This window comes from Canis lupus, chromosome 33, assembly GCF_003254725.2.
Source record: "Canis lupus dingo isolate Sandy chromosome 33, ASM325472v2, whole genome shotgun sequence".
NCBI classification, from domain to species: Eukaryota; Metazoa; Chordata; class Mammalia; order Carnivora; family Canidae; genus Canis; species Canis lupus.
This window is the reverse complement of record NC_064275.1, coordinates 26,349,064-26,372,074: the sequence shown is the minus strand read 5'-3', so window position 1 is coordinate 26,372,074 and position 23,011 is coordinate 26,349,064. Positions and strand designations below refer to the sequence as shown.

The 23,011-nt window shown below is 47.8% G+C and overlaps 1 protein-coding gene and 1 long non-coding RNA gene across 2 annotated transcripts in view; both read right to left on the bottom strand.

The window, feature by feature from the left end:
* Positions 1-23,011, bottom strand: part of PDIA5 (protein disulfide isomerase family A member 5) — a 101,639-nt gene that overhangs the window by 50,478 nt on the left and 28,150 nt on the right. The window contains exons 4-7 of the mRNA XM_025475101.3: positions 17,714-17,797; positions 17,401-17,446; positions 13,047-13,139; positions 8,517-8,577 (exon numbers count right to left, since the gene is read on the bottom strand). Of these exons, the coding sequence (XP_025330886.1) occupies positions 8,517-8,577; positions 13,047-13,139; positions 17,401-17,446; positions 17,714-17,797 (284 nt within the window). The remainder of the gene's footprint in view (positions 1-8,516; positions 8,578-13,046; positions 13,140-17,400; positions 17,447-17,713; positions 17,798-23,011) is intronic.
* Positions 14,984-17,393, bottom strand: LOC125754236 (uncharacterized). Its single transcript, XR_007407902.1, has 2 exons — positions 17,080-17,393; positions 14,984-16,960 (listed from the first exon to the last, which is right to left on the bottom strand). It is a non-coding gene; the product is annotated as an uncharacterized LOC125754236 (long non-coding RNA).

The following is a 23,011-nucleotide window of genomic DNA, read 5'->3' as shown; positions in this document are numbered from 1 at the left end:
GGACAAACATTATATGTTCTCATTCATTTGGGGAATATAAATAATAGTGAAAGGGAAAATAAGGGAAGGGAGAAGAAATGTGTGGGAAATATCAGAAAGGGAGACAGAACATAAAGACTGCTAACTCTGGGAAACGAACTAGGGGTGGTAGAAGGGGAGGAGGGCGAGGGGTGGGAGTGAATGGGTGACGGGCACTGGGTGTTATTCTGTATGTTAGTAAATTGAACACCAATAAAAAAATAAATTAAAAAAAAAAAAAAGAAAAAAAAAAAAAAAAAAAAAAAAAAAAAAAAGAAGAAAACCGGACAACCACAGATACAATGAGCTTTGGGATTTCCATGCCCTGTTTCTTACACCAATACGAATAATGAGGCAGTGGGTGGAGATGGGTTGGGTCTGAAAGCACTGGCCCTGGCCTTGAGGGCGGAGCGCCAGGCCAGGGTCAGCACACCTGAGTGCCTGTCTTCCCTTCATGCACTGCACAGCCCTGGACAGGTCACCACTGTTCTCTGGGCGATGGCTCCTCTGGCAAATGAGAAAGGTTGGAGCAGACAACCTCAGGCCCCCTCCAGCTCTGACACCAGAGGATCCTGTGATGTCTCTGGCTCCACCCAGTGTGGGGTTCTTTGGTCTCCCACGGTCGCACTCTTCTTCTGGAATGGTGAAGGCCCCCCCAAGCCTTGGGGAACACAGGGCCAAGACAGCCAGGCAGGTCCCAAAGATCCACTACCACTTCAGAGTGACCCTGATCCAAAACCACCCCCGCCCCCGCATCAATCCGAGCAGGCCATACTTCAGCACTGATCCCACAGGGCACGTGCACCAGTTTCTTCAGACATAAGAAATTCTGACGTGACAGGCTGTTACTCTTTCTGACAGCTGCTCTGCTGCAAAAAGGCTTTGAGATGCACCTGAAGGCCGTGGACACCAAAGCTGCCTAGGAAGCCCATGTCAGACTGGATCTCATCTCAACGTGACACGGTGGGGAGAGGGCCATGCAGCGGTGGGCTGACAGGCTCTAATCCGTGTTTAGCTAATCCCTGACAGACTGTGGGCAGAGTAATAGAGATCAGAGAGGTGCTCTCACCCACCGGGTCAGATACAGACGCTGGAGACCATAAGTGGGACCACTGGAACCTCCTCGGCACCAAGTCTACTGGACCAAATGTGACGCAGGCTACTCTGACATGGTCTCTCCCTGACATACCCCCTGGGCAGACAGATGGACACACGCTGTTCACACACCATCACATTAAGCCTGGGCTCAGGGAGACTCAGGGGGCTGGGAGCTGTTGCAAGGTCAGCACGCGGCACAAGCCCACAGCACCTGGCCTCCGAAGACAAGATGTACTTCTCTCCAGCAGCCCACACGGCACCATCCCCACAAGTGTCATGAAGACAGGAGCATGATATCTGTCAGGGGACATCGTCCCCGCTGTGGGAATCCACAGAGGATGGAAATGGGGACAACAAGGCCAACACAGCCAGGTGCCCGTGTTCCAGACTGGATGCCACACAGCAGAGGAAGCAGCTCAACTGAGGAGTAGGAGACCCAGGTCTGCATCTCCCCCTGACGGTCCGCTGCCTGTGCATGCCTGGCATGTGGTCTGAGCCCCAGCTCACCCACTGTGGAGTGGAATGGAGCGCCCTGCAGGTTCACACTAAGCAGGGGAGACTGGAGTGCTTGCCCCCGGTGGGTCTGCAGCGGTGAGGAAACCCCTCCACAGTGGACAGGATGGTACTCGCAGGGGGAGATCACTGGGGCAGGACAGGGGCACGTGCATCCACCCACTCTTTACTTAGACTTGATGAGGTGGTGGGAGTCTGACTCTGATGCCCACTAGGCCATGTTCATCAGTCAAGGAACTGAATTTACAAACTGTGTCTCTCTTCAGGCTCTGCTGTCCCCAGCCAGCAGCAGCAAGATCCCCCACCCCCTCCAAACTCCCCATGGGCAAAGCCCAGCAGTTCTGGGAGAAGAAGTTAGTGAGGTGAAGAGGTGATGGAAGAGTAATAGGAAGCTCCCAGCTGAGCCAGTTTCCAATTTAACTTCACCAAAAACAGAGCTGGTACTGTGATCTCTATCTGCATTTATCTTTCAACGGATTCGATTGAGAGGCAGAGGAAGAAATAAGACTAATTGTCACTGTCCAACCCTCAGAGTTAGAGCAGTCACCCTTTTATTTTTCTCACTAATTCAGTCAACAAACATTTACGGAATAAGCAGTAGGTGCTAGATTCCTTGTCACAAGTAAAGCGTCCCACTGCCTGTGGGTTCACTCACCCCAAACATGATCAAAGGATCAGAGTCCTAAAAGACTTCCCTCTTAGGGAATTGGTGTGTTTCCAGGAATAAGCTGAATTATGAAGCCATGAAGGCTGAGTGGACTAATATAATAAAGGTACAAGTTTGTGTCAATAAAAACAACAATAAAAGAGTCCTGGGGTTACCTGGGACCCAGCAGGCCATCCAATCTGACCCCTCCACAAATTTGAGCTTAACAGACTTTTCTCCCTCCTTCCTCAACTACTAATTTCTCTGTAACAGTGACAAGGGATCTAACCTTTCCTACCCCAGCTTTCCATTATATAAAGACAGTAACTATACTCGCCTCTCTCCCTGCCTGCTGTGCTGAGGAGGGCACGCTGCCAGGCAGCCTGGCGAGGGGCTGGGGAGAGATGGCACGCACATTCTAGTGCAAACTGCTGGGGAACCACTCTTTGCAAGTGATCAACCAGTGTCATATACTGAAAGCCACACGGCTATACCATGATCCTGCCTCGTGACACAAACTGTACACTGATACACACTCTTAGTCTCATTTAACCAATGCATTGAGTTCTGAAGGGTTCTGAGATAAACACAGGAGGCCCTGTCCTCCAGGGTCTGGGTAGGCAGGGCAATTCCTGAAGCAACTCACAGCTGGGTAGTTAAGATCCCTCCAAAGGGAAAAAAAAAAGGGGGTGAAGCCAACCAGGGAGCCGTAATGAAGAGAATGACCCAGGGTTAAAGTGCAAACCATTCTGAGCAGAGCCAGATCTAACAAGAAGTGGGACACTAGGGACTCCTTTCTGTTGGCAAGCAAGGAGTCTAAGAAAAGGCTGGGTTAGGCGGACACCCAGCAGTCAACAGAGGCAGGGGAGAGGCTATTGTCATGGTGAATAAACCATAGGCCCAAGTCAGGCGGAACCACCAGAACAGAGAAGGGCAGCCACCCAAGGAGGCATGATCACTTGGGTGTAAATGGGAGGGGTCTTTGCTCAAAGAATTTCTCAAGAAGGGGGATTAATGCAGGCTTTCACGAGGAAACAGAACTGAAATGAGAAGTTACAACTCACATCACAGAAATGCAAAGGATCTAGAGAGACTAGAGACTAGAATGGACAATATGTCACCAATAAATTGGACAATTTAGAAGAAATATATAAATTCCTAGAAACATACAATCTTCTAAGACTAAATCAGTAAGAAATAGAAAACCTGAATAGACCAATTACTAGTAAGGAGATTGAATCAGTAATCAAAAATCTGCCAATAAACAAAAGTCCAGGACCAGATGGCTTCCCTGATGAATTCTTCCAAACATTCAGAGATTTGATACCTATCCTTCTCAAACTCTTCCAAAAAAATGAAGAGGAGGGGAATACTTCCAAACATATCTTATGAGGCCAAAATCACCCTGATACCAAAACCAGACAAGGACACTACAAAGATAGAAAGAGAGAAAACTATAGGCCAATATCCTTGATGAACATAGATGTAAAAATCCTCAGCAAAATATTAGCAAAACTAATTCAACAATACATTAAAAAGATCATATAACACAAGTGAGATTTATTCTAGGGATGCAAGGATAGTTTAATATCTATAAATTAATCAACATGATACACCATGTCAACAAAGGATAAAAGTCATAAGATCATCAAAATAGATATAGAAAAAGCACTCAGTTAAACTCAAAATCTATTTATGATAAAAACCCTCAACAAAGTGGGTATTGAGAAAACATACCTTAACATAAAAAAGGTCATATATGACAAACCCACAGCTAACATCATACTCAATAGGAAAAAGCTAAAAGATTTTCCTCTACAATCAAGAACAAGACAAGTATGTCCACTCTTGCCGCTTTTTATTTGACATATTATTGGAAATTCTAGTTTAGGGATCCCTGGGTGGCGCAGCAGTTTAGCGCCTGCCTTTGGCCCAGGGCGCGATCCTGGAGACCCAGGATCAGATCCCACGTCAGGCTCCCGGTGCATGGAGCCTGCTTTTCCCTCTGCCTGTGTCTCTGCCTCTCTCTCTCTCTCACTGTGTGCCTATCATAAATAAATTTAAAAAAAATTTAAAAAAAAAAAAGGAAATTCTAGTTTAATAATTAATCAAGAAAAAGAAGTGAAAGGCATCCAAATCATAAAGGAAGAAGTAAAACTGTCACTACTTGCAGATAACGTGATACTATATATGGAAAACCCTAAAAACTCCACCCCAAAACTACTAGAACTAATAAGTAAATTTAGTAAAGTCACAGGATAAAAAATCAATATACAGAAACCTGTGGCATTTCTGTATACTAATAACAATCAGATGGAGAAATAAAGAAAACAATCCCATTTAAGATTGTATCAAAAAGAATAATCTAGGAGTATATTTAACCAAGGAGGTAAAAGGCTTGTATGTATACTGAAAACTGTAAGATGCTGATAAAATAGAGGATGACACAAATAAATGAAAAGATATTCCACACTCATGTATTGGAAGAATTAATGTTAAAATGTCCACACTACCCACAGCAAACTACAGATTCAAGGTAATCCCTATCAGAATTCCAATGACATATTTCACAGAACTAGAACAAATAATTCTCAAATTTTTATGAGCTGCAACAGATCCCAAATAGTCAAAGTAATTATAAGAAAGAAGAACAAAGCTGGAAGTATCATGCTCCCTGATTTCAAACTATATTACAAAGCTATAATAATCAAAACAGTACAGTAGTGGCACGAAAACAGACACATAGGTCAATGGAAAAGAATTGAGAGCTCAGAAATAAACCCACATATACACGGATAATTAACTTATAAGAAAGGAGCCCAGAACATATAGCAAAGAAAGAATAGTCCCCTCAAAAATGGTGTTGAGAAAACTGGTCAGCCATATGCAAAAGAATGAAACTAGACCACTATCTTGTACCATACAAAAAATGAACTCAAAATGGATTAGAGATTTGAATGTAAGACCGGAAACCATAAAATTCTTAGGAGAAAATGCAGGCAGTAAGCTCTCTGACATGAACATAGCTCCTTAGCTATGTTTTTGTGGCTCAGACTCCAAAGGCAAGGAAAACAAAAGCAAAAACAGACAAATGGGACTGCTTCGAACTAAAACCCTGATTCCTTCCGTACAGTGAAGGAAACCATCATCAAAATGAAAAGGCAACCAGCTGAATGGAGAATGTATCTGCAAATCATATATCTGACAAGGGGTTAATATCTAAAGTACATAAAGAATCCATACAACTCAGCAACAACAACAACAACAAAAAACCTAGTTAAAAAATGGGCAGAGGATCTGTACAGACATTTCTCAAAAAAAGACATACAAATGGCCAACAGACAAAAGACGTTCAACATCACCAATCACCTGGGAAATGAGGATCAAAACCACAATGATATATCACCTCACACCTGTCAGAATGGCCTTTATCCAAAAGATAAGAAATAACAAATGTTGGCAAAGATGTGGAGAAATAGGAACCCAATAGTACACTGTTGGTAGGCATGTAAACTGGTATAGCCACTATGAAAACGGTATGGAGATTCCCAAAAAAATTAAGAACAGAACTATCATAGGATCCAGCTGTCCCACTACTGAGTATTTTTCCGAAGAATACAAAAACGTTAATTTGAAAAGACACGTGTACCCCTATGTTTATTGCAGCACTATTTACAATAGCCAATTTATGAAAACAATGTACATATCCAACAATGGATGAGCGGATAAAGAAATGTGGGATATATATACAACAGTATACTACTCAGCGATAAAAAAAGAATGAACGCCTGCCACCTGCAACAACACGGATGGACCTTGAAGGCATTATGCTAAGTGAAATAAGTCAGAAGGAGAAAGAAAAAAAAAACATAATTTTACTTCCATGTGGAATCTAAAACAAAACAAAACAAAACAAAAACAAACTCACAGACACAGAGAACAGTTCAGTGGCTTACCAGAGGGGAAAGGGGCTTGGGGGTAAGTAAAGGGGGCCCATTGTGGGGTGATGGATGGTAAACAGCCTTTTGGGGGGTGATCACTTTGCTGTATACACAGATATCAAATTTTAATGTGATATACCTGAAACTTATATAACTAAAAAAAACAAAAAAGGAAAAAGAAAATATGCCATATGCTATATGCCTTATGTCTTCCAGGTAGTGTGATATATAATTGATTTGGATACCTATACTGTGCCTTGTGTTTGAGATTGCAATAAACATACCAATTCCAAAATGAAAAAAAAAAAAAAAAAACCCAAAAAACTAAGTAGAACCCTGATGCCATAGCCTCTGACACTCATCTAAGCCATGGGCAGGCCAGGGCTCCCATCACACATGGCCCTCTCTCTCCAGCCTTTGGGTCTTCGGTCTCCTGAAGCACATACGCAATACAGAGAGTCACAGTTCTAGGGGCTTTATAGAGGCAATAATCCAAGGCTTTTCAATCTGTGGGTTGGGACCCATTAGACTACAGGGGTGCTCCAGGCAGAGTAGAGGCTTTGTAGAACACACCGTCAACTCCTCAACTCTGCTTAGCTTGAAACCAGCCACACACAATGTGTAAGCAAATGAACATGTCTATGATGCAACAAAAATTAACTTAACAAAAAAGGTGGACAGTCCATGGGCCAGAGTTTGCGGACCCTTTATTAGAGGGTTATGAAATAGTAGGAAAAACCAGTATCTTCTAAATAAAACAAAAGAGAAAAAGAAAATAGTGTGTCCTGCATCTGGCAGAGTGGATGGCAAGTAGTAAAGGTAGATATGATTTTGTAAAACTTGTTCAGTTTGACTTACTCAACTTATTTACTATAAGTATTTATAAGTCATGTGTATACTTATAGTGCTAGGCTGCAAGGAAAAATATTGTTACATGAATACAATGAAATACAGGCAAAAATTCTGAAAGCCACTGCTCTGATCCAAGCCTCTCTCTTATAGAAACCGAACCTGAGGGGCGGAGAGGTGAAGGATCTGACCAAGGTCACCCAGCTGATGGGTGGCACAGCTGGAATTAGAACCTAAGGGTCTTCTGGTTGTCATCTCAATGATCTTTCTGCTCTTCCTATGCCCTCTTGCCTTATCTAGAGACTGAACCAAAACATGAGGCTTTTTTCTCCCTGGCCCTGATCCCCCCACACCACCCAGGTGGCACGAGCAGAGATGTGCAGGAGCCAGAGCTGGGCAAAAAGCTGCCCCGGGAGGCCAGCCAGGCTCTGGGTGGTGAGGAGCAGCAGGAGCACCTCTGAGAGTTCATTGAGACAGAGGCATGGCTCCCCCAGGCACATGGCTGCTCCAGGCACATGACTGCTCCAGGCACACAGCTCCACCAAGCACACGGCTCCCCCAAGCACATGGCTCCCCCAAGCACACGGCTCCCTCAGGCACACGGCTGCCCCAGGCACATGGCTGCTCCAGGCACACGGCTCCCCAGGCACACGGCTGCTCCAGGCACACAGCTCCCCAGGCACACGGCTCCCCAGGCACACGGCTGCTCCAGGCACACGGCTCCCCAGGCACACGGCTGCTCCAGGCACACGGCTCCCCAGGCACACGGCTGCTCCAGGCACACGGCTCCCCAGGCACACGGCTGCTCCAGGCACACGGCTCCCCAGGCACACGGCTGCTCCAGGCACACGGCTCCCCAGGCACACGGCTGCTCCAGGCACACAGCTCCCCAGGCACACGGCTGCTCCAGGCACACGGCTCCCCCCAGGCACACGGCTCCCCAGGCACACGGCTCCCCCCAGACACACGGCTGCTCCAGGCACACGGCTCCCCCTAGGCACACGGCTCCCCCCAGGTACACGGCTCCACCAAGCACACGACTCCCCAGGCACACGACTCCCCAGGCACACGGCTGCTCCAGGCACACGGCTCCCCAGGCACACGGCTCCCCCCAGCTCATGGCTCCACCAAGCACATGGCTCCCCCAGGCACACAGCTGGCAGGAAAGGGCTTCGGGCCGCCAGGAAGCAGAGGGGCGGGGGAACAGGAGACAGCGGGAGTACCTGCCTGGGGGAGCTCAGGGTGAAGGCAGAAGGATGCTGATTCTAGTGAGAGAAGAACTGATGTGCACAGCAGAAATGGAGGAGCACGAAGAAGAGGCAAAGAGGCACAGAGAGTGGGTGAAGGACACAATTTGCATTTTAAGAGAGCTGGGGCTAGTTCCCAGTCCCCCTCCTCCCAACCCCCAGCTGCCCTTCCAAGAGTCTGAGCAGCTAACTCCGGTCACTCACAGGGGGCATAGAACATCATCAGGAGCGGCTTCTCTTCCTTTTTCAGGAGCCGTCTGAAGTCCTAAGGCACAAACAAAGAACACGGCAGGTCACATAACCAATAATAGGTCACAATAACCAATAATAGGGCAAGGAGGCAACATCCCCACAGGGGCTCTTGGCGAGAGAAGAAATGCCTTGGTCTGACCTGAGATTTGGGGCTTGCGGTCAGAGTTACGGCCGGTCAGGTGCTGGACGATCCAGACAATCTGTACCGTTGCCGCACATTACAGAAGGGGAAACTGAGGCCCCAGCGGGGCACGTGGCTTTCCCAAGGTCCCTTAGTGTGATGAAGTAGTCAGGACCAGGCTACCAGCTTTACTTTCAGCTCTGCCTGAATAATTCAAAGACTGTAAGGAGCTGCTTGTGCCCCATGCGGCTCCACCAGGCTGCCCCTCCATGTGATCTATGGAGCAGTTTGGTTGTGGGAGGCTGGTTCTTATCCTGTAGCCCAACTTGGCCAGATGGGGATCTGCTCCCTACGGTAACAGAGGGTTCACCCACACCCACTAATCTCTCTCCCCAGCCCTGCCACCACGGTCCATGTGCCCAGGAGCATACAGATGAGGCATGCCCCCGAGCCCCCAAGCCCCCGAGCCCCCGGGGATTATAAGCTAAATAGATCATTTGTATTTCTAAAACCTTAGAACAGTGCCTGGCGCATTATTAGGCCATACACAATTATTTCTTAAATAAATACAATAAATGTAAACAGACAAATGGTCACAACAGTGCTAATGGAGAGACTTCAGTGTAAAGCAAGGCTGGAGACCTTTCTTCCAACAAGAGTCAACGATGTTCGGGAAAAGGCAAATCTATCAAGGACTGCAGAGAAGCGCAATGACGGAGCATGTTTTGATTAAAATAATCTGCTTCTCTAACCAGTTTCCATAGAAGAAAATTAGAGGTTTTTCCTCTTTTGAATAATAAGGAAAATAAAAGGAGATTACAAAAAGCAGTTTTCTGGCAGCAACAAGGCATTAGGTAAATAGATGAGGGTACATCCCGCACCCTGGAATACTAGTGCATCATTAAAAACAATGAAGAGGAATATTTAACGTCACAATAAGATATGCATGTTACATTAAGTGGGGGGGGGGGAGCAAGTTACAAAGCAGCATATAAAATGCAATGACACTTTTGTGAGTAAAAATATTTATGTATATGCACTATATTGAAAGCCTGGAAGGCTAGAGAAAATACCAGCAGTGGTACCTCTCAATGGGAAGGGATAGCATAACTTTTTTTTTTTCTTTTATGCTTAAGCCGTGTTTTCTAAATTTTCAACAATGCATATGTATTACTTATAATTTTTCAGTTAGATAAAGTATTACAAATATTTTGCAGGCATTCAAAACATTTCATAATAAATTCTGAAAAGGTTCACTCTTGTTTACATAACTAGAATTACATAATTCTACTCACTGTAAGACAGAATTACTGACTAATAGCTTTGACCCTGACTACGGGGAGAAAATGCAAATGCTCTGAAAATGATCTGCTGAAATCCCTGGAGATAAAAATCTGGTAAAGATCTGAAAAGAAAAGGTTTTTCTGAGCCTGTAGCAATTTGGTTTCATACCCTGGGTAGTAACAAATATTACATTACATTCAAAGATGCTTAATTGCCTTCAAACAGTGTGGAGTTCTAAGCTTACAAGTACAAATCGGCAATTCCAACTTGAATTTGGAACTTTTAGGTATTTTATGTGGGGATTCTATCAGGAGAAAAGCAGGTATACCTTAGACTTCTACAGGAGAGAGAGCAGCACCACATGTAACAAGAGTACTGCCTACAGATGTGAAAACAATTTTCCTTCTTTTTAATATTTCTAGTTATAGAAGAAGGATCTTTGGAGTTTAAGAAGTAAATCTTAGGGGAGGGAGGCGGCAGGCAATCACTTTCCCAAAAGTTCAGAAATGTGCATTATCACAGAATCTAGTGAGGAGCAAAAGTGAGTCTAGGCTGCTTGTTTATTCATAAGCACAGATGCCACCACCTCCTGACATTTGCCCCTCTTCCTTTGTCCCCAACATCCTTTTTAAAAAAAATTTTTTAAGTAGGCTCCAGCTGGGCTTGAACTCAATGTGGGGCTTGAACTCACAGCCCTCGGATCAAGACTTGATCTCAAGACCCTTGAGATCAAGGGTCATATGTTTAATCAACTGAGCCACCCAGGCACTCCTGCTTTCCTTTTCTTTTCTTTTCTTTTTTAAGATTTCATTTATTTATTCATGAGAGACACAGAGATAGAGAGAGGCAGAGACACAGGCAGAGGGAGAAGCAGGCTCCATGAAGGGAGCCCAATGTGGGACTCGATCCCAGGTCTCCAGAATCACACCCTGGGCCGAAGGCAGCGCTAAACCACCGAGCCACCCGGGCTGCCCCCCTGCTTTTCACCTCCTGATGATACTGGCACTTTCTAGTCCAGAGAAATGTTGATGCCCAGCCCCTTAATTCAAATCGCCACAGACCTACTGGGTTAGGCCACAATGATCACACATGATCCCTCCCCAGGAAGTATAAATGACATCCTTTTCTTTGGGGCTAACAAGCATCAAGGGTCAATAATTTTAAGTGAAAAGGGAAGAAAGGTAGAGGAAGATAAAAAGTACATTTTATGTTATCAAGATAAGAACAAACGTTCTCCAGCTAGTATCACAAAAACAAATGACAAGCATTGGCGAGGATGTAGATAAAAAGGAACACTTGTGAACTGTTGGTGGGAATATAAATTGGTGCAGCCACTATGGAAACAGTACGGACATTCATCCAAAGATTAAAAATAGAAATTCCATATGATCCAGTAATTCCACTGCTGGGTATTTACCCAAAGAATATGAAAACACTAACTTGAAAAAATATATGGGATCCCTGAGTGGCTCAGCGGGTTTAGCGCCTGCCTTCGGCCTGGGGCATAATCCTGGAGTCCCAGGATCGAGTCCCACGTCGGGCTCCCTGCATGGAGCCTGCTTCTCCCTCTGCCTGTGTCTCTGCCCTCTCTCTCTCTCTCTCTTTCTCTCTGTGTCTCTCATGAATGAATAAAATCTTTAAAAAAATAATAAAATTATTTAAAAAGAAAAAAGAAAAAATATATGCATCCCTACGTTTATTGCAGCATTATTTACAATAGCCAAGATATGGAAGCAACTCAAGCATCTATCAATAGTTAAATGGATAAAAATGTGACATGTGTGTGCATATATATATATATATATATATATATAGTCTCCATACAACAATCTTTTTTTATGGCTGAATAATAATGGAGTATTATTCAGCCATAAAAAAAAGATCTTACCACTTGCAGCAACGTGGATGGATCTAGAGGGTATAATGCTAAGTGAAATAAGTCAAGATAGAGAAAGACAAATATCATCTGATTCCACATATATGTCTAAAAAAAACCAAAACAAATGTACAAAACCAACCAACCAGAGACAGACTGATGAATTTAGAGAACTGGTGGTTGCCAGAGGGAAGGAGGGTGGGGAGATACATGTAATAGGTGAAGGGGATTAAGAGGTATAAACTTCCAGTTATAAAATAGGTAAGTCACAGGGATGAAAAGTACAGCATAGGCAATATAGTCAGTAATACCGCGACAACTTTGTATGGCGACAGAGAGTAACCACACTTACCATGGTGAGCACTGCATGATACATAGAATTGTGGAATCACAGTTATATATCTGAAACTAATATACATGCTACTGTATGTCAACAGTATTTCACTTAGGAAAAAAAAAAGGACAGTCTCCTTCCTTTTACAAACAGCACTGCTCGCCTCACAGACCACTGGGTAAATAACAAAGAAGGTCTTGCCCATCCTATATGAAGGCACAGCCAGGCAAGGTACACATACATGAAAAAGATGCACACTGAGGTAGGGGGAGTAGGCTTAGAAAGAAGGTGGATCAGGGTTGTATGGAGACTATAAATCAGAACTACCATTCGACCCTGACCCCGCACCCCCCCGCATCCTAGCTAAATCCAGAAATGAAAGCTTAAGAGGATAAATGACTTGTTCAAATTTACATTACTTAGAATTATAGAGACCTGACCCAAGTCTCCAGAAATCCCACCCAACCTCTGAGATTATTCTTAAAGAAAACAAAACAAAAAAACAAAACCCACTTTTAAAAACACAAACACACACGCAGCCAATCCCAGCAATGACTGGGTTACATAAAAAGGAAAGGACATTTAAATGGCTATTCCTGAGGAAAATCTAAACACGTTAAAATACGTTAAATAAGGCAGGTGAAGAATGGAGGAAGCTCTCAGGCAGCCAGCCTGTGATCTCCTGTGGGTTCCTTCATGGAGCCGGGAAGAACAAATATGAGGGGCCTGGCAGCCCAGCTCCCTTGGAAGAAAGCACAACTCATCCCCAAAAACTCCCATTTCTCATTTCCTTGGGCATCTCTCCTAGGGAGAACCAGGTTGGGGGAGGCTTCCAGGGTCTACCAGAATTTATGGGGAACAAATTACCTTTTCACTGTCAATGTGGACAACATCTTTGGCTCCAGGATCTTCCTCCCACAGTGGGGGCCCTTTTGGATCCTTCAGAAAGGCCACTATGGACTGAGGAAAGAAACAGAGAAAGGAAAACTCGGTTTATATATATTTTTTAAAGATTTTATTTAGTTATTTGACAGAGAGCACAAGCATGGTAGACCCCAGGATCCCAGGATCACGACCTGAGCCGAAGGCAGACGCTTAACCGACTGAGCCCCCCAGACACCCCAGGAAAACTCATTTTAGCCAGGTAAAGAGGAAAGTGGGGAAACCAGGAACCTAAATGGTAGGGGGGTGCTGCCATCACTGGCAAGGGCCCTAAAAATGCACCCCCACCACCGCCACCAAAATTTTCAGCCACATGACACCTTACTCTGGTCAGCTGATCCACACCTCTGCTTCTTCATGGACAGAAAAGAGATTTGAGACAATTCACCGGCTTATTCAGTGAATTGCTTCGACTAGGTCTCATCTCCAGGAAGCTCTCTGATCAATTTGAATAAAGGCCTCCAGTCCTGTCCAAGGGCTCCACCTTCATGCACCAAACCTACCAATCGCACAAGCAGGTAAGCACACCTACTTGTCGCCTGCTCGGTATTTTGTGATGTAAACTGGTTTGGTAGCGTGTCAAATCCTGCATGTTCTGTGGGGCTCAGGCCGGAGAGCCCCCGGGCAGGGTGCTCATCTCTGTGGCTGCCCGGTTGTTGTACTTCTCTCCCTGAAGACTCTCCTTCTAGAGGCTCAGGATAAAGATCTGATAAAGACCTTCAGGTTAAAGGGCTTAACTAGCCTTTGTCATGTGGACAGCCGACATAAATCTCACTCCCTCTGGGGAAGATGCATGTGGGGCGGGAAACGGGGCCCATGTCCCTTCACTGCCCTCAGCCCCTGCCACACTTCACTGGTCTAGGACAGAAATGGCATTCCCTTCCCTCAGATAACCACTCTGGGAAACAGTGCTCCTAGTTTGTGAGAGCCAGGAAAGAGTACCAGAAACCAGTCAACCTCCATCCCTCCAACCTTGACCTCCATGTCAACACACAGAGCCCCTCAGTGTCCCCCAATTTGATACAAGATTCTGTGACCTCTTGTCCACTTAATCAAGCTCCAATGAGCAGATGACAGAGTGTGATGGGAGGGAGGTAGGCTGAGGTGAGACAAGGAAACACCCTCTCAGCAAGGCTGTCCACTCAGCCCATCCCCTGGTCACACACACACAGGACCTCAGTGAGGCCTATTAAGTTCTGGAAACTTCTGTTTGGAAAATGCTGCCATGGAAGAATGGGAGACAGGTAAGATTTTGTAGAATTTCATTCATGTAATGGTCCCTGTTTGTCCAAATGGAGCCAGGAAATGCCTCCTGGCAAGAGAAAAAGGGCCATTTCCACCATAGCAAAGGCAGACGTGCCTCTCCTCTGTCCCTGTCAAAGCTTCACTGTAACAATATAAGCCAAAACGGAGCTGTCAGGGCCTCCTGAAACCTATGCTCACCACAGCTGCAGAGGCACCTGCCCGCCTAGGCCATGTGAAAAAGATGCTTCCAGGTGTCCACCTGTTTCAGAAACACCTGGTGCAGGGGTTCTCAATGCAGGGCCCACAGCAGCCTTCAGGAGTCTGTGAGACCCCAGACTCGTACGAAAGCCGTACTTTATAGGTTACTTTACTTAGCATTTACATTTACTCACATGACAACATTTTACACTTACTTTATGCAAACAGATTGTTTCTAGGGAGAAGATCCATGCCTTTCAGTAAATTCTCAGTGGGATTAGGAACCCGAAATAGGTTAGGAACTACTGTTCTCAGGGGGCTCCCGTCCACATACCAGCACGAGCTGAGTTAAAGGCTGAGCACCGTCTCCCATTCCCCCACCACCAGCCCCTCCTCAGCATCAGGGAAAAAGACACCTCTTTTTTTTTTTTTTTTTTTTTTAATTTTTATTTATTTATGATAGTCACAGAGAGAGAGAGAGAGGCAGAGACACAGGCAGAGGGAGAAGCAGACTCCATGCACCGGGAGCCTGACGTGGGATTCGATCCCGGGTCTCCAGGATCGCGCCCTGGGCCAAAGGCAGGCGCTAAACCACTGCGCCACCCAGGGATCCCAAAAGACACCTCTTCTAATGTAATAACTGAAATAATCATACTTGCTTTTCAGGTGGAGATTATTCACGTTTAACTGAAGTTGAATAGTCCCATCCACAGGTTCTCTACAAATTAGCCTGACCAATAAGATCTTAGATGGAAAAGTCTCCAGGGAGCAGCATCTGGAATGCCTCACTCCCTCCCTCAGTCATCCTGTTCTGGGTGCTCGGAATCCCAGGGAAATGGCCCCACACTCACATCTTGGTTCTTGGGACATCTTGGTGGCTTGGGAAGCCACACTCACAGCTACACGGCCTTGGAGACAGTCATCAGAGGGTCATCTGAATTTTGGTTTCCAGGCACCTCTGGTCCTCACCACTTACATGTAATAAGGATTTTGCTGCACAGACTGCTGACCAGCAAAAGGGCACTTACACAGGAAGTTCACCCTCTTTACTCTCATTTGTCTGGCCTCTGGCTTCTTTAGGGGCCACAGTGCAGTGACTGTGACCGGGTCCCTGTCAAATCTTCCAGCATGACAGCAACAACAGCCAGAGCATGAGTCTGCGACCACGCGCCCAGTCCTACAAGGGACTCCTCTGTCTCTCTGGACATCAAGGCCCAGGAGGATCTCTGAGTAGAAAACCAACCTGTGACCAAAAATGGCTTTGTCTTGGCTGAATGAAGAGCAGAAGCCACCAGGCAGTCATGGGAAACACTATGCCACTTACTCTTGCTCTGGAGAACTCCAGGGACTCTACCCCAGTCCCTAATGGCCCTGTGGGCTTTGGGGACCCTGGGCCTAAGGATGTTCTCTTTCCACTAAAGACTGTGAGCCTGTCCAACCCTTACCCCTCCTCTCTAGCCTGTTGACGTGGAAACCACAGGAAGGATGCAGAGTGAGCAGATGCCACACACCTGGTCTTTGTAAGGGGGTAGACAGAGGCCAGGACCCGGCCTTCCCCACATAGGCAAGCTCAGCCTACCCGGGCTCCCTGCTCCTTCCCAGCTCCTACAGTTCTGAGCAACCGCTATTTCTTGCTCCACGATTCCAGGACAGACTATTCAGAGGGAGCCACTAAATGTACACTGAGCACAAGCTCCAAAACCAAGCAAAAAGGCCCCAATCCCACCTTCCATCACCACGCAGCACTTCCCCCACCCTGCCCAGCCACACCTTGTTCCTGGGGAGCACTCAGGCCCTCCCAGGAAGGACTCAGCTGACGTCTTAACACAGAATAAGAGGCTTAAGCAGCTCTAGTCGGCAGAATTTTCTCTAAGTGTCTAAGTGGGTGTTAGGATGAGTAATCAGGCTGAGTCTGTATAAGGTAAAAGCTGTAGCGACTTAAAAAAAGAACGAGTGCTGGTGGATAAACAGGAAACGACCAGGGAGCTGAGGAAGAAGGGCAGAGAAGCGGGGCGCTGACGGCTGTGCAGACAGATGGACAGACAGGAAAGAATGGAGCCGGGGAGACAGAGGAGCGTGGGGTCCAACCCAGCCTGCGGCAGAGCAGGAGAGTATGAAAAAGTAGGTTCCGCCTATGCTGGGAACAGAAGAAACACGCGGCCCCCAGCTGGGGCAGGGGAACGCCGCCTTGACCAGACACAGGAGAAGCCTGGTCTGACAGGCCGAGTGGGTATGCCAAAGGGGGGATTCCAAGGGCCAGAGAAGGATGCGGGGTGGGGCCGCTGCTTTGTGGTAACAGCACTTGCAGGTCACAGGTCCCCCACACCTTCTTCGTTGATGCTTTTCTCCATCTACTTCTAAATTGGATCTGTAGCTCGGGGACATCGGCGTGTCACCTGAAACAAGCTGCATCAGCTGACAGGTGCCAACCTGCCTGTGTCCCACTCTGGGCTAACCTGGGCACAGCAACCCCCACCCCCACCCCGCCGCCTCGGACAGCCAGTATAGACGCTACCTCAGAGTTGAGGGGGGCTTCAGGCCAGAGCAGAGGGAGACCCAGGCCTCTGGAAGGGGAGAGACCCAACGTCAGGTGCCTCGCCGGATGACTGCTGATCGATTCACCCACTTATCTACAAGGCCGGTCATCCTCATTGTGTTAGCAGTTACAAACTTTTCCAGCTATTCTGCTGACACGTGCTCTGGAGATAAGAATCCCTCAGGTCATTTGGAAGAGCTATCTGCACAATCTGCCCTTCCTTCTCTCAGAGAGAACCTGCCAGGCTTTTGGCATCCGTTCAGACTCTACCTCTGCTGAGAATGAGGGAGGTAAATTTACCTTAAATGTCACAGCTCGGTTATATTCAGTATGAAATGCACCATCCCTGTCAAATGAGGAGAAAAAGGTGTTAACTTTAAGAATGGTTGTGAAGATACATACCTTTGGTTTCCTGCAGCATCTCAATAACATTCAGCTATTGAACACAGTTCAGGATTTAAAAGAAAAAAAAAAAAAAAGGAAACTGTAAACACAGGGAAAAAAAAAATCATTCCGAAATAAAATTAACCTAACTAAAAACCACCCTTCACAGGAATACCAATGAAAGCTTTCAGCACTTACTTGAAAATTGGAAATGCCCACGTGTACTCACTGGTAATGGAATAATTCAACCTTTTTGTCCTTTGGGCTCAGGTCAACTTTCATCTTCTTGCACAATTTTCTACTCTCGGCATCACTGAAAGACACGAATGTCGGGAACTGGTTGTTACCTGAGGTCCTCAGGAAGGTGTTGACAGAGTAAAACCTGCTGGTGCCCAATGAAAGCCTGGTATCTTGGAATTCTCAATAGTGGTAAGGCCCTGACTATAGACGGGCATTCAGAGACCCGGAGGAAGGGGAGTAGCCAAAAGGACACGGGTCAAGAGACACGTAGACAAGGATGTATCACTACACGCGAGGGGCAACAGGGACAGCTCTGGACATAGCAAGTCTCCAGAAGCCTAGTGGGTAGACAGCCCATTCTAAGAAGAAAAACAAACTACAGTACAGATCTGTGGCTCCCCATCCTCGCAGCTCATCAGAATCACCTGGGGGTGTTTAAAAAAAATACTGATTAACCTGGCCCTTCCCTGATCATTACTTCAGACTCTGCCTAAGGCCCAAGCAAGTTTGGGTTTTTTAAAGCTCAAATGTGTGCCATAGGCCACCTGCTATATCCCGTCTGACCAGGATAAGAAGAAAACATTCTACAATGCTGACGGGGATACGAAATCTGACCAGGTATTGACAAAAGCCAAAGGGAGAAAGGAGAAAGCTTCAGTGAAGTGCCGCGTCTGCAATATGTACACTCTTGCAATTCTCCTAATAAGAAATGTCTGTCTGGTGCCATCGACTGTTTACAGAGTGCTCGTGCCTAATCTCATCTAACTTGGTTTCCTTCCTGTTAGATCAATGGATCTCAAAACATGGTCCCCGGACCAGCAGCATCAGCACCACCCAAGTTAGAAATGCAAATTCTCAGCCCCATTCCCAAACCTACTGAATCACGACTCTGCGGGTACCTGAGCAACCACGTTTCGCGGAGCCCTCCCAGCGATCCTGCTGCTTGCCACTGTCCTGGCTCTGGCTCTTGCTCCTCGCCTCAACCTCAACAAGCTTTGGCTTCCCCTGTGGCCTCCATCAGCCCCTCAGTGACCTCATCTGTCTCATGGCTTTCCTCATAACCTCACCGTACTCGGCCAAGTCTGCCCAATGGCCAGCCAGGGGCAGCCAGCTACCCTGCCCGTGCAGGGCCCTCTCTCCATATCACTGAGCATGGGCTCGGTGAGGGTATCTCAGCCACTGGTCTCCACTGGTCCCCTCTGACTAAACCACATGAGAAACTTTTCCTGCCAGGTATGACAGCCACTTAAGGAAGTCCCTTCATCTCCCACCTGTTCACATACCTTGCCACCTTCTACAGCCATTGGCTTCACCACCTTCTACAGCCATCGGCTTCACCAGCCCCAGTACAGACAACTTAAACCATTCAGCTCAATTCTAAAAGCAACACTCATCAATGGACCAGGAAAGTCGTGGAACAGCATTTTAAGTGTAACAATGCACTTTGCAAATTCAAGAAGTCTGTCTTACTGGAGAGATATGTGTGGGTCAGAGAGGGGCCCACCCTCCTGCCCCACCCCAACCCAGGCCCAGGCTTTTCCCTCCCTGTTTAGTCCTACTTGGAGTAGCCACCACTGCAGCCACTGCAGCTTCTGGCCCCAGAGCCTGGCAAACAGCAGGGACTCAAAAGAAATGCATGATGAATTCCAAAAGGACAGGCTAATAACAAGGAAATGTTTGCTCCCCCAAGATGGCGAGGGCACTTAGAGAAAGGGAATCTAGAGAGAAGGGATCAGCGGGGATGGGGAGGAGATCCAGATGGGCCAGGAGGACACATCAGAAAGCCCCGGGAAGGGCAGCCCACGGAATCCAATTGCTGGAAACTCATACCCTAAAGCCCAGCGGGGAAGCCATACCCGCCTCCACTGACAAGAGCTATTATTTGCCCTGCCCGCAGAGGCTCTGCGGTGAAGCCAGGCTGACAGGCAGTAGGTATGTTTGCAAATGACTGCATCTAAGGTGCCCTTTCCCTGCCTGAGCTAATTCCCCAGGAGAGAGGACTCCACTCGGGATGTTTACAACTGCTCACTTGGCGCTTGCCTTGTCCAGCTTTGTTCTGCTGCGCTCAACTGTTTCTGGGTGAGCACCTGCTGTTCATCCAGCTGCAACAAGAAATAGTGGCTGGGGCAGGAATCGATCTTGAGCATCCCAGGCCTCCTTCAGCCTCATCCTAGCACCCAGAAGGGGCACCCAACCAGCCTGCTCACACTGCCACACCCGAGCGGGCCGCTCAGACTTTGCAAGGCAGCCAACCGAGGGGAGAAGCGCCACCCCATGCTGGCTCTCTTCCATCCCACCTGGCTGCCAGCCTCTTCCTGTGACTTTTACGAAGCAGAGGGAGGAGGGACCGGGTTCAGAATCATTCCAACTCCAATCCCTGCCTTCATCTGCCAGAACCTGCTACAAGGAAAAGTCTCACTGCTACAGCTGTAGGTCCCTGGTGAGCTCAGGACAGGCCTGGGGCTAAGACTCCAAAGCAAGCGCCTCAGCTGAATGGAGCTGGGAGGGCACAGAGGTTCTCCCGCCTGTTCCTCAGCATGGACCTCCAGCTGCAGGTCTGGCTCAGCCTGTAGCCCCCACTCCAGTTAAGTGAGTCACAGCTGTCTCTGCCACAGGATTCCTTGTTGCAGACTCAGCACAACCCACTTCCCTCTTGGGGTTAGGACATTTTCCAAGGATTCCCTCTTCTCTCCTGCTCCAGACACACACACAAATACACAGACGTCAATGCCTATAATCCTGGATAGGTCTGTGAGGAGGTGGCTTTCTGGCCCATCTAAGCACCGCTGGCCCAGACCTCCCACAGGCCCGCACTCCCTTCTCCCGCTGTCTTTCTGTCCGCAGCAGTGTGTCTCCACATCTGACCGTGTCCACTGTCACCCCCATCAGAAATGTCTGCTCCGGGAAGGTGAGGGCTTTGTTTGGTTCAGAGCTGGTTCTGCAGGGTTAGAGGCAGCTGGCACATAGCAGGTGCTCTCTACGTAGCCTGAGCGAGTGAGTGAGTCAACGATGATGTCTTAAGGCTCTACACCTCTGGCTTTCTGGGCTCTGTCTCCTGAACACCAGGAGTCCTGCCAGGTGACAATTCCTAATAGTACTTTCTCTGACTGGCTCCCCTTCCTCCTGTTTCTCTGAGTATGTGCGCGTATGCTTGTGCATGTGCACACACGCAGGTGCTAATTGTTCGGTACAGACAATAAAAGTTTTAGAGTTCAAGAAGGGAAGTGAAACTACCCAAGCTCAGGACCTTAAAAGAATCTGGGTTGGTAGATTAAGCACGATTAATTGATTTATTGGCTACTTCCCTCTCTACCTCCCTTCCACAGCCAGGGAGTGAGGCTCTGGGGGAAAAAGGCAGGGAGACAAAGGCAGCGATCAGGGAAATGAGAGGCTTTGTTGGAAGGCAGAAGGAGGGAGGAAACCACCATGGATCCCAGAGAGTGGACTGCCATGCAAAGGCCCTTGCTGCCAGTCCCCTGACTGTCCAGCAAGAACCAGCTGGACTGTCTGCTAGGGAGGCTGGAACCCTGCCTCCATCGGCCTGTTTACTCACCCTGACCTGCTACATCCTATCCTGCCCCACCCACCTGGGCCCTTCTCTACACAGAATGTTGAGGGAAGATTCCAGAGGCCTATACACACTTCCCTCCCCACCCCCAGCCCAGGGAGACAAAGACTCACACACATGTATTTGTACGAGCACGGCATGGCTGCTGCAGGTGCATGGGGCTGTGCTTTCGAGATCTTTGTGTACAGTCACGGTCATCCAAGAGGCTGGCCACTCCCACTCCAGGGAATTAGATCCACGGGTGAAAGCAAGGTGCTAGAGGCTCAGGGAGGGGAACCCTGCCTTTCCCAAGTCACAGCATATGGGACCAGACACTCCCTAAAGGAAGGGCCAGCTGCCAGCCAGAGGGACTGGTGGCTTCTAGATCTGGCTCTGCCATCAGCCAGCCTGTGACCTCTGGTGAGGCCCTTGGTTTCCCGAGGTGCAAAATGCAGGAGCTGTCCACATGAGGTGAACGGCACTTCCAATTCCCCTACAGCGTTCAGTACTACGAAAACATAAAGCAGGCTGCCTATATCGTGTAACAGGCCAATCAGGAGCCAGACCACAGGACCGAGGATGGAGACTCAGAAAGAACTGAACCTCAGGCATCACCCTCCAGCCCCCATACAGGGTCCTCGCTCAACTGGTGGGCAGCCACACACAGCAGGGCACAAGGCAGAGCAGACTTCTGGCCACGACATGCCCCTGGCTAACTTGGACTTTCTGGGTTCCATTGCCCCATCAAAGCAGTAGTAAAATCTCTTTCTCAGGCAGCCTGGGTGGCTCAGTGGTTTAGCGTTGCCTTCAGCCCAGGGCATGATCCTGGAGACCCGGAATCGAGTCCCATGTCAGGCTCCCTGCATGGAGCCTGCTTCTCTCTCTGCTTGTGTCTCTGCCTGCCTCTCTCTCTCTCTCTCTCTCTCTCTCTCTCATGAATAAATAAATAAAATCTTAAAAAAAAAAATCTCTTTCTCCCATCTTCCAGGTCTAACATGGTGGGATTCTGAGCACATGGACCCGTGGCCCCTGAGGGTGGACAGGTCAGGAAATGTAGGAAGGGCCTCACTCCTGAGATGTGAAGAAATGGGAGAGGACTAGGAGAGAGTGAGTAGGAAATGCTGTCAGAGTAACCGCTAGGTGCCACATACCCAGGACAACCTTAAAGAACACAGCTGGAGGGCATGAGGCAGGAGACAGAGAACAGCCTGGAACAGCAGGGCCTTAAAGCTGGACCAACCTTAGTGGTCACACAGCACCCTCGGATGAGACACTTGGGACAACAGGGATCCTCCTGGGCTTGGCTGGTCTGTATGGAACCTACCTCCAGAAGACATAGAATGAAGGAACGCAGCACAGTTAATAAAAGGGACGGGAATAAGAGAGTGGGGCGTGTCCTTTCCTCGCCCTCATGCCCCCCACAGCCCAGTGGTTCTCAGGCTGGGCTCCTCAGCAGGGAGATGGCCCCCCATCGAGCACAGGACAACGTGTCCGGGAGGCATGTGAAGCCACAGCGTAAACGTGGCACTTCTCCTGGAAATCTGCTTTGTCCCCTGGTAAGTAATGTTAAACATGCTACCTTCAAGAAGAAGCAAATGCTACATTCAAATAATTTTTAGGAGAAAACAGAAGACTTCAAAATATGTTATGTCCGCCCTGGAAGGCCTCAAGTCTTAGATCTGGGAAGCCAGCACTGCTCCGGGGGTACTAAGCAGATGGGAAGAAGACGGCTGGGAAAAA